At 34.8% G+C, this 12025-nt stretch overlaps 1 protein-coding gene across 4 annotated transcripts; it reads right to left on the bottom strand.

Moving 5' to 3' along the window:
- Positions 1–3145: 3145 nt before the first annotated feature.
- On the bottom strand, positions 3146–7925 carry Mvd (mevalonate diphosphate decarboxylase). Of its 4 annotated transcripts, none has more exons than XM_025298398.1 (10): positions 7761–7925; positions 7162–7339; positions 4893–4963; positions 4736–4803; positions 4607–4653; positions 4370–4521; positions 4083–4250; positions 3716–4006; positions 3415–3576; positions 3146–3348 (listed from the first exon to the last, which is right to left on the bottom strand). In XM_025298398.1, the coding sequence occupies exons 2-10, from the start codon at positions 7202–7204 to the stop codon at positions 3199–3201; spliced, it is 1152 nt and encodes a 383-aa protein (XP_025154183.1). In that variant the 5' UTR covers positions 7205–7339; positions 7761–7925; the 3' UTR covers positions 3146–3198. The 4 variants fall into 4 exon arrangements, with proteins under 4 accessions (XP_025154183.1, XP_011153019.1, XP_011153018.1 ...); XM_011154717.3 differs by lacking the exon at positions 7761–7925 and adding an exon at positions 6567–6681 and having other exon boundaries at positions 7162–7345; XM_011154716.3 differs by lacking the exons at positions 7162–7339; positions 7761–7925 and adding an exon at positions 6567–6743.
- Between the last annotated feature and the right edge of the window lie 4100 nt (positions 7926–12025).

The following is a 12025-nucleotide window of genomic DNA, read 5'->3' as shown; positions in this document are numbered from 1 at the left end:
GTTTTTTCGCCTGTGAACAACTGCTCTAGCGGCAAAAAAGGAAGGGTTTTCTTCATCGCATCGTTACGGGTGATGAAAAATGGATTCATTACAGCAACCCAAAGAGAACAAAATCATGGGGACTGCCCGGTCATGCTTCTCGTCGTCGGCTCGGCCGAATATTCACGCTGCGAAGGTTTTGCTGTGTATTTGGTGGGACCAGGGCGGTGTTATTTATTATGAGCTGTTGAAACCGAACGAAACCATCACTGGGGAACGGTATCGAACTCAATTGATGCGATTGAGCCGAGCACTGCGCGAAAAGCGGCCACAATACGAGCAGAGGCACGAAAAAGTGATTCTACAGCATGACAACGCTCGACCTCACGTTGCCAAACCCGTTAAAACCTACTTAGAAACGCTCAAATGGGAAGTCTTACCCCACCCGCCATATTCCCCAGATTTTGCGCCGTCCGATTATTACTTGTTCCGTTCGATGGCACATGGTCTGGCTAATCAGCAGTTCCGCTCATATGAAGACATCTCAAAATGGCTTAATTCGTGGATAGCCTCAAAAGACGAACACTTCTATCTTGATGGTATTCGAGCTCTGCCAGAAAGATGGGAAAAAGTTGTCGCTAGCGATGGGTAATATTTTGAATGATTCATTTGTAACCATTTTTTCACAATAAAGTTGCATTTTCATCAAAAAAACAGCGAGAACTTAGTTGCGCACCTAATACTTATCATGTTAGCATTGATCATTTTTATTCATGCTAAAAGAAATAAATATGATTATGTAAAGAATTTGTCTGCGTATTATTATACATTCTACATAGTTCTCCCTGTGATAATAAAAATAACACACTTGAACAACTTCTACGCTCATATCACAAAGCCTGATTCACTGCGCTACTGAAGCAAATTAGTAATTCTTCTGCTATAACGACATTAACAGAAAAGACTAAACTTCAAACTGCATTTCTTAAAAACGTTTAAGATTTGCACCGTTTTTGGATAGCATTTGTTACTATTATATCAATATTATACTTTTCTAAAAGCAAAATCGCGCGGTGATTTCGAGGATGAAGATTCCTCTTGTGTAAGATATTAATTATTCATTCTTTATTAATGGGAAAAGATTTTCCTTTGGTTTAAATGTTCAAGAAAAGTTATTTGTTCTCTGAGAACCTTTCAATTTTTATGTTCGTGAAAAGTTTATAAAATTTGTAAAGAAAGAAAATTATTTTACTACCTACCTGTTCAAGAGTTGCGCATAAGAGATATTTTAACAAATCTAAATCTGAATCAGTCAACAAATTAAATTTTTAATTCAAAGAAGCATATGTAGGGTAAACATAAGTAAGATAAGTATAAATAATAAATTAAATATTATTCTTTGAATATAATAATAAATAAATGTTTTTTTCTTTAGCTGAATCATCGAAGTAAATATTCTATTATAAATTGACTTTTCGGATTACAATATTAATTTGATTTTTCAGAGTACGCTTTCAAATTGACTCTTCGGAATACGCTATTAAATTGACTTTTCGGAGTACACTTTTAAATTTACTCTTCTGACTACACATTTGTTAGTTGACTCTGTGGAGTACATATTTTTTAATTAACTCTTCGGAGAGAAGAGAAGAGAAACATTTTATATTTTATTTAAAAAATCTTAATTTTTGCAGAAAACTGATTGATGAAGAAAAAAATTAATTCACGACCTCAACGAAGATCTTAAAAATATTATTGCAAGAAATAAAGTTGTTGTTATTATATACCATATTGTACAATATTAAAACATACGCGCAATATTCTATAATTATCTATAATTATATAATTATCTATAATTTGCATATATGGGCGTTTATGTAATTATAAGTAATATAAAAGTCATGACAAATTAATGTGGCCGAGCGTTATCTCTGTCGCGTCATTACTAGAAATCGTCCGAACTCTCGAAATTATTTTCTTCCCGAATTATGAATATAAAACAATGTGGAAAGGAAAACAAGGGGGTGAAAGGGGAGACGGCGACGTCTGCCTTACGATAACATCGCTGCTGGCTCGTTTCGTCGCGATTGTCTATTCGCTGGTGGTGAGACAAAGACCGATTCTTCGTTTTTATCTAACTAATCTAGCTCGCTCGTGAACATAGCACAGAACAGAACCAAATAATTATGGACATAGCACGGAATAGTACCAACAAATCGTGGACATTGGCTTAGTAGTTCATGTCTATGAAAAATGAACCCAGTTGGCGCTTCGAATCAGCCAACTTTTCCATAACGCTATAAATGCAGCCATGCTCGCTCTCAGGCTTCTCTCTGGTTGATATATTTTCTTAAATAACATATTTTCTTAAAATTACGATTTATTTAACACCACGTATATATGATTTCTCTATTGTTCAATCGATGACTGCGCAGGCGTGTCAGAGCAGAAGCTCTCATTGGCCGCGTTCAGTAGAACAAAGTGATCGGTGAGCGCTTAGTGATTATTGTCTGTGATTGGAGCATTCTTTTAGATTCTTCATAGGCCCAGAAGTATTTACCAATCAGGAGCGAGATTCAGTGGAAAATCTAGTAATGTTGTCCAACTGTTAAGTCTGCTGAATGCAGGCAATGGGTGCATTCAGTACTACAACCGCTCACTGAGCGCTCAATCAGCTTTTACATTTGATTGGTATATTCTTTCAGATTTAAAAATATACACCAATCAGATGCAAGAGCTCACTAGACTCAGTGAACGGTTGTAATACTGAATGCACCCATTCTCGTCAAAACAGAATGCGTTCCGAAACTCACTATAAAAAATCTGACAACCCTTCTGTCCACGACTGTACAACTTTCGTCGCGGTTCACGACCGTCAGTTGTTGGATACGCCGCGCAGTAAGGGGAGATAGAAGGCGTAGCTCTCGAGAATCGGTCGAAAGTTGTAAACTTTGCCGAGCTCTGTGCTAAAATAAAGTAGATACACATATGTTCTAGAAACTTAAAAATATATTCTTGAATTTTTACAGATTGTTTGAACCACTCAAAACAGATGAAAAAAATTATTAAACCTGAAAAACCCATATTTGTATCGTGAAGTGGTTTTTTACATTGTATGGTAAAGGATATATCAAAGCTACTAAAGGTATAAATTATTCATTTCTGCATTTTAAAAAAGATATTTGTACAGCAGATAAAATTATATATCAAAAAATTTAGTCAAAGGCATTTAATAGGATTTCCTTGACCATTTAACAAGTGATCCTGAGGATCATACAAATATTTAGGCCCATCTCCTACTTTAGTATATATGATATATTGAAATTGTCCTGGTGAATGTTTCCAAAATTTCAATTTCTTCAACAGATCCTATTATAAAATAATTACAATATGTATTAAAATAGAACTTAAATTTTATATACAAAAAGTACATACTTGCGAAGGCTCAATCCCTTTGATAGGTAATCCTCTTTTATATTCAATTGCAATGTTTTCAGGAGGAGGAAAGAAATAGTCCAAGACACCTATTATTCCAGGCACATCTTTCTCCATTAAGTATAACGTAGCATTAGGCCCTGCATCATAAGTGTATGCAACCTAACAATTCATTTTACATTTGTAAATAAATCCAAGTAATATTATATACTATGAAAGTGATGTACTATAATTTATATAGCAATATAACACAGGAAACTACATGTAAAATGAAATGAAAATTCTCATATTTTATACACACCTTTATATCATTCATTGCATCATTGTATGAATGTATAAAATTTACGATACTATGAGAAACATCATTCATGTAAACGCATGGTGGATATGTATCTTGACATACAGCATGCATCTGATTAGAATCCTTCATAGTGAGCTCAGCAAAGGTTTTAAAATTTTTTTGGATAATTGCACACTGCATTTTATCAGCCTTTTCTGGAACATTTGCTATTCTGTGCTGCATGAACTCTGATGTTTCCATGCTCCTTTTCATGCCAATTGTGCTCGATACTTTTTTCTGTTCACTATTTACCTATAAATTTGATCAATGTAAAAATTTTTATTGTTTTTAGCATCTGCATATACATATGTATTTACTATTTTCTTACAACTATCAACAAAATCCTCATCTCTGGCCAATGAGAGGCAGGCACAATTTGTTTTGCTAAACTGTCCATGCCATATTTATCCATTCCCATATGCCATCTCACAAAACCACCCATAATACTGCGACATGCTGAGCCAGAGCCAGAACGTGCTATGAGACTAATGTCACCCTGTAAGAACACTTTAGTAATAAAATTTATATAACTTCAAAACACATATTAATGTTTAATCATACATATATGTAAACATGTGTGCACACACACACAGACACATGTATATATGATTATACCTCTACTTTATAAAGCTTAGTTAGTGCTGCTGTTAAGCATGCATATCCTGCAGCACTGGAAGCTAAACCAGCCGCAGTTGGGAAATTATTCTTTGAACAGATATGAATCTTCCAATCATTCATATGACCTGATAACTGCGAACGACTCCTAACTTGGAAAAAGAATATAACATACAAAAGCTGTCTTAAAGAATAAGTTTTTGAGTGGTTATAATTATTCATCAAGTATTAACTTACTTTCATTTAAACAGTTTTGAAGTCTTGGATTCTTTATATCTTCTTTTCTAAAACATAAGCCAGTTTATTATGTAATTATGTATGTAATTATATCTAGGTAAATATATAAATGATATTTTATTAATATACCTTTCGTTCAGCCAAATACAATCTTCTTTAAAGTGCTGACTAATCATAACCGTAGTTTTCGCATGCAGCTGTTAATAAAATAAGATAATGTCATAATAATAATTTATTTTATCAAAATATATATATTCAAGTCTGTTAAAAATTTACAAATATTTACCTGTTCTGTATCTAAGGTAGCACTAATAGAATCATTGACTGGTAAAATTAAGGATTCATCTCTTTTCCCCCCTAAAATTAACCACATTTAATAGATTAGTTTATTGAAAAATTATATGAGGATAAAAGGCAGTTATAGAAGAAATATTTGTATATTATCACTTTATAATCAATTCTTAAGTAGTAACTATTGATATTCAAATAATATAAAATGTTTAAAAAAAAGGGTTTAGAACTTTAAAGGCAGATAATATTCATAAAATAAAAGAAAAAAGTCCTAATAAACATGAGTGAAAGTTAATATTGTCTAAGTTATGAACAATTATTTATTTTAATTAAAACAAGCAACCTACTGGTTTCTAATGCTTACAAATTTAGATTTTTTTTCTATGTGTCTTTTTCTTATTTCTACACATTCTTCACATCTTCATTCCATAAAATTCCAAACTCATTTTACTCTAATTTATTTTATCCTCAGCATTTAACAATATTTAAATAACAACATTTAAATAAGTCCTTTGGCGGAAGATGGATTAGATGGAATGGACCAGTGTCGTGACTCTCTTCTTTTTCTAATTTATATATAAATCCTCTTGACTTTCTTTTATTTATATTTTCATGGAGATAACCTGGGCTTTCTTATGCAGATTTCTTAAAAGTATGGTGTATTCTTAATCATTAGATGATATAAATGAATTATATTAGAAAATATAAAATGCCTGTCAAGTAGAACAAATTTAGGAATTTCTGAAAGTTCACAATTCTATGATATGAAGATATGAAGCATATGTAGAAATGGAAGGACATGTAGAAAATTCTTATAAATTTAATAAGTACCAGAAGCAAGTAGTCACTTGTATTAATTAAAATAAATAATTGTTTGTAATTCTGACAATATTAATTTTTCGACTCATTTTTATCAGAACCTTCTTTTTCCATTTTGCAGAGCACTATCTGTTTTAAAGATCCTAAATATCTTTTTTTAAACACCTTGTATGGACAAGCACACTGGAAATATTAGAAAACATAAATTTAATCTATATGATAAAATCTATAATAATAAACTTGTACAATATATTTTAAATTTACTATGTAAATAAATTATGGAATAAAATAATATACATACACTCAGATAGCACACGGATGTCCATTGGACGTCCGTTATGTCAATTTTTTTTACAAAAGACATCCATAGGACGTACGTTTGTCACAACTTTGGACATAGGACGTCCGATGGACGTACATCGGACATCCTACAGATCCGATGTCCAATAAGGACATCCTTGTTACGTCCAATTTATGTCCACGAACGTAAATCAGACATACGGACATAAATTGGACGTGAAACGTACATCCACTGGATGTCCAGTGCTGTCTGGGCATATTACAACTTTAGATATTATTTAGATATATTAATAAAAAAAAACATATATACAATATTTCTTTAGTGAAAATTTATCAGAGATAATAGATTTTTATGATTTTATGCATGCTTGCTATATTTTTAAATATATTTTAATCAAAATTTTAAAACGCAATTACATATATATCATTACATAAAATAATAAATTTTTACAAGAACTTATTAACAGTATATTAATTTAACAGTTAAATTAATTAAAATAAAATCATCAATATCATCAAATTGTAATGCAAATAAATCAATTGCACATACAATATTTTATAACTGCAATATTAATCGGTGCAAGACAAGTAACAGTATTCATGATTAAAATGCGTATTTCTGAACACTTGTTTCGTCATCCACCACTTCTGCTGTCTGGTTATCACTGTAATAAGATAGGTATCTCTGAAGAATATATAAACCAAAAGGTTACGTCTCAAACATTGAATAAAGAATATAAGGAAGGAGAATGAGCTAAAAATATGTAGTAGAGAATGCAAAGTGCTTAATAAAATTACATTGGGCACGATCCATTACACGCTGCAAACGCTTCGAAGTGCCCTATGGACCAATCACGGCTTACCCTTAGGCGCTTCAAAGTATTTGCAGCATCTAGTGGATCGCACTCATTATGTAAAGGTGCTCTTACATGACAGTCAATCGAACAGCACATAAAAAACATAAATAGTAAGCAAATCTACCAATCATAGGCAAAACATAAATGATAACTGCGCGTTCTCACCTATGATTAGTTGATTTGCTTACTGCTTATATTTTTTTTTATGTGACACTTGCTTCAAGCAGAGAGAAGGAGGGGAGTCATGGGCATTGACCACAGATGTCTATACTATACTAGATTGCTAACTTCTCAAAAGAGCTGTATCCCGCCCATTTTCCAGTTCGGCCATGAAGACCGCCAAGCTATGGCGGCGGTGTGTTTTGTAGTGTGTATGTGAATACCCAATGCGTATGTAGTAGTGCGTGGTAGTGCGTATGTGACACCTGATGTGTCTACTACTATTTATATTAGTAAAACTGCAAATCTACAAACGAGATAATGCCGAATAAGTATTATAAATTTCAAAAATACGAACAAGAAAGAATATCATTTAAAGATGTGTGTATTAATAAGGTGTTGCTAATCTAAGTGTTTGGTAAAAGTTAAAATTAAATTGAATATATACAGTTCAAAATATGTCAAAGTATTTGTATTAATATATTTACATACATATAAAGAATAAAATGCAACTTATGTGTTATTAAATAATATTAATTTTGTAAATTTGTGTCTGTTACTTGCAGGACTTCTATCTTTCGTTGTTTTTGTAAGTGAATACATTCTAATATTAATAATATTAATAATATTAACATAATATTAATAATATTAACAATGTTTAATTGCAAGATAACCCTCACATATTACAAACCTCGAACATTTATTATATATAAATGTATTCTACTTACTTAAATAAGTGATATCCTTTTTTATTCGTATTATTGCAATTAACAATGCAACATGTACTTGGCATTATCTCGTTTATATATTTGCAGTTTTATTAATATAAATAGCAGTAGATACGACACATCAGTGTAGACACATCAGGTATCACATACTTACAGTACAGCACTACTACATATGCATCGGATGTTCACGTACGCACTACAAACACACACCGCCGCCATGTTTTGGCGCTCTTCATGGCCGAACCGGAAAATAGGCGGGACACAGCTCTTGTATAGGTCAAAGATCGAAGTTAGCAATCTAGTATAGTATAGACATCTGTGGCATTAACTATAGAATACATGGACGGAGCCTAAGGCCCAGTTCCACAACTTGCTTTAAACGGAGTTTAAAGAAAGTTGTGGAACTGGGCCTAAGTGCTGATTTAGGCTGCGTTCCGAAATTCACTGCCAGTACTGAAAATACATAGTTTATGTCACGTATATTATAAATTGTCAGTGCTGGCAGTAAATATCGGAACGCAGCCTGAGCGGCCATGGCCACAGATATCTATATTATACTAGACTGCGAACCTCGTTATACAGGGTGTTTGATAGCTGATCATGCAGACAAAAGTTGGAGATAGATTGAGTGTAGCCGAGAAGAAAAGTCATGTACCATAATGTCAAATTGGCAGTTACCGAGTTATTAATTAAAACATGTGAGCCAACGAGCGCGTAGAGAGCGGATGGCGGCCGCAGTAAGCACGTAGACATTTGATACAGGCGGAGTCAGCGAGTGACGATAGTCAAGCGCGCGCGGCGAGGGGCAACGTAGGCGACAAGAGGCGATCGCGCGCGACGAGGAGCGAGCGAGCTTTTTCTTTATAGCTTTTTCCTTATAGCTCGCTCGCTCCTCATCGTTCGCGCTCGCTCGCTCTTCGTCGCGTTCGCTCGCCTCTTGTCGCTTGCGCTCGCTCGCTCCTTGTCGTTCGCGCTCGTTCGCTCCTCGTCGCGCGCGCTCGCCTCTTGTCGTTTACGTTGCTTCTCGCCGCGCGCGCTCGCCTATCGTCACTCGCTGACTCCGCCTGTATCAAATGTCTACGTGCTTACTGCGGCCGCCCTCCGCTCTCTACGCGCTCGTTGGCTCACATGTTTTAATTAATAACTCGATAACTATTGGCAATTTGACATTATGGTACATGACTTTTCTTCTCGGACTACACCCAATCTATCTCCAACTTTCATCTGCATGATCAGGTATCAAACACCCTGTATACAAGGTGGTTGATTATAAGTTGCCAACCCGAAATGTGAAGGTAGATTGGGTTAAGATAAACATAAAAGTCCCATACCGTTTTGCGAGATTCGCAATAATTATCGAATTATTAATGACAGAAATCTGAAGAATGGGAGCGCGCCGACATAGATGATTGGAGAAGCGTTGCAGCTACTCAGGCCATAGCGCGGCCCACTCGACCAAGCAACTGTTGGCGGCGAGACGGCGAGACGTAAGTCCGGCGAGATAAAACAACGAATAGCAGCGCATTGTCTTTCCCCTCACCGGCATCAGTTTCTCGATCAACTGGGCCGCGCTATGGCCTGAGTAGCTGCAACGCTTCTCCAATTATCTATGTCGGCGCGCTCCCATTCCTCAGATTTCTGTCATTAATAACTCGATAATTATTGCGAATCTCGCAAAACGGTATGGGACTTTTATGTTTATCTTAACCCAATCTACCTTCACATTTCGGGTTGGCAACTTATAATCAACCACCCTGTATAAATCAAATATATTTGTAGGTTTAAAAGCATATATTAAAACAAATTTCACAGAAACCTACAATAATTTTTTGAAATGTAAAATTGGATGCGGTTCTGTAACAGACGGCATTTTTAAATTAGAAGTACACATTGTGCAATTTAATGACGAAGACTACAATGTATTAAATATTAATAAAGGGGATAAAGTCCAATTGATTGGAAATATAAAAAATAAAGGTAATATTTCTATTTACATTCATAATAAGAAAAGAAAGTTTTATGTTTATATATTCTATTCCTAGTAAGCAAAAAATATTAAAACCCTAATAGCACAGATGTTCAGAGAACGTCCAGAGTACGTCTTAAGGACGTCCTGGGGACGTTTCTTCATCCTCAGGACGTCCATAGGACCAGTACTGGGAGATCCAGAGAATTTCCGGGCGTGCGCATTGAGCAAACGCTGTGGAAGCCTCAGTACCGTATTAATTTAAAAGTATTTTATCGCCTGTAAGATACTATGGATTGAAAATTGCAATCGCATAAATTAGGTAATCTAAATCTTGGTTATTTAAGTTGATTCAGCTGTAATTTTCAATCTATAGTCTAATACGGGCGTAAGATCCCTCGTTTGAAAGAAAATATGAAGGAATTGTAGGAAGAATAGAAAAGTCTGTGAAAGAAACAGAATATTGTTCATAATTAATAATAAACTAATAAAATATAATTTTATTTTTTAATAACTGCAGAAAAATAATATATGAATACCAACATTTGTTGTAATAGCAAGGGAAACTGCGGAAAAACCTTACTAATATTCTTACAATAAAATTGTACAAAACAGATAAACGTTAAAAAGAATACTTATGTTAATGTTGAACACAATACTTAATACTATCATTAATAATATATAAATGTTTAATATCACACACTTGCACTGTTATTGAACGTACCTGATGCCATGTCAACCAATCTTTAAAAATGTTCACACATAACGCTGTTCTAAATTTTTGTGCTCTAACTTTCCTCTTCTCGATGCCACTAGTTGAAGGTTGGTCATCCATTTTCACAGCACTTAATATTTTATTTAACAAAAAATGAACACTATCACTATTCTTATACACTACATATAAACACTAAGTAACACTTACATTACATTAATTAATGATATTAAGAAAATATAATGTTAATGTAACATAACATAAATATAACATATTTAATGTTTACTGGGTAACCTAACCCTAAACCACGCACTCGCGGAAGAAATGCGAGAAAATAACTACGGAAAACATAGATATTTTGCGCGGGCCCCTCCATGCCTCCTCTGTCATGCGTTTTAAACCGTCAGTGGTTTTTGACATATGTAGCTCTACGTCACTTCAGGCATGCGCTGTAAGCGTGAGAAATTCTTTGGATCCCTCAGCACTGCATAGGACGTGCCTATGAGATCATGTGCTGTCTGGGAATAATCTTCTGAAATATTGATTTTGTGAATTTTATAAACATTTTGATATGATATTTCATAATATTTTATAAATGTTTTTAAACTGTTACTTAGTAATATAATATTTCTAAATATTAAAATTACAGTTTAAAAATATTATTTTTAACATTTGAGCCAAATATTGTTCGCAATGACGTTGTATACAGGGTGTTTGATAGCTGATCATGCAGACGAAAGTTGGAGATAGATTGGGTGTAGTCGAGAAGAAAAGTCATGTACCATAATGTCAAATTGCCAATAGTTATCGAGTTATTAATTAAAACATGTGAGCCAACGAGCGCGTAGAGAGCGGAGGGCGGCCGCAGTAAGCACGTAGACATTTGATACAGGCGGAGTCAGCGAGTGACGATAGGCGAGCGCGCGCGGCGAGAGGCAACGTAAACAACAAGAGGCGAACGCGTGCGACGAGGAGCGAGCGAGCGCGAACGACGAGGAGCGAACGAGCGCAAGCGACAAGAGGCGAGCGAACGCGATGAAGAGCGAGCGAGCGCGAACGACGAGGAGCAAGCGAGCTATAAGGAAAAAGCTATAAAGAAAAAGCTCTCGCTCGTTCCTCGTCGCGCGCGTTCGCCTCTTGTCGCTTACGTTGTCCCTCGCCGCGCGCGCTCGCCTACCGTCACTCGCTGACTCCGCCTGTATCAAATGTCTACGTGCTTACTGCGGCCGCCCTCCGCTCTCTACGCGCTCGTTGGCTCACATGTTTTAATTAATAACTCGGTAACTATTGCCAATTTGACATTATGGTACATGACTTTTCTTCTCGGACTACACCCAATCTATCTCCATCTTTCGTCTGCATGATTAGCTATCAAACACTGTATAATATTAAGAATTATTATACATATTTGAAAACGTTACATGTTATAAAATATCATTATAGCAACGTTGTATTAATGATTTCTTGATTATATATTGGTACTTTATATACCAAAATTCCTTTATTGTTACAGGTGATTCACCATATTTAATTTTAAATAATGTGGACAATAAAGAATAATATAAAGAAATTAGAAGGACGATTAAC

The sequence above is a fragment of the Harpegnathos saltator genome, unplaced genomic scaffold, assembly GCF_003227715.2.
Source record: "Harpegnathos saltator strain DR-91 unplaced genomic scaffold, Hsal_v8.6 scaffold217, whole genome shotgun sequence".
In the NCBI taxonomy this organism is placed as follows: domain Eukaryota; kingdom Metazoa; phylum Arthropoda; class Insecta; order Hymenoptera; family Formicidae; genus Harpegnathos; species Harpegnathos saltator.
This window is presented reverse-complemented; position numbering and strand designations above follow the sequence as displayed.

Bases quoted from the DNA above. Each gene is read 5' to 3' on its own strand.
- Mvd (XM_011154717.3), bottom strand. From the start codon at position 6,618: ATGAATACTGTTACTTGTCTTGCACCGATTAATATTGCAGTTATAAAA. The intron at 4,804-4,892 runs GTAAATATTTGT...TTTTATTAACAG, and splicing joins CTACCTTAGATACAGAACAG to CTGCATGCGAAAACTACGGT. The intron at 3,349-3,414 runs GTATGTACTTTT...ATTTTATAATAG, and splicing joins AAGGGATTGAGCCTTCGCAA to GATCTGTTGAAGAAATTGAA.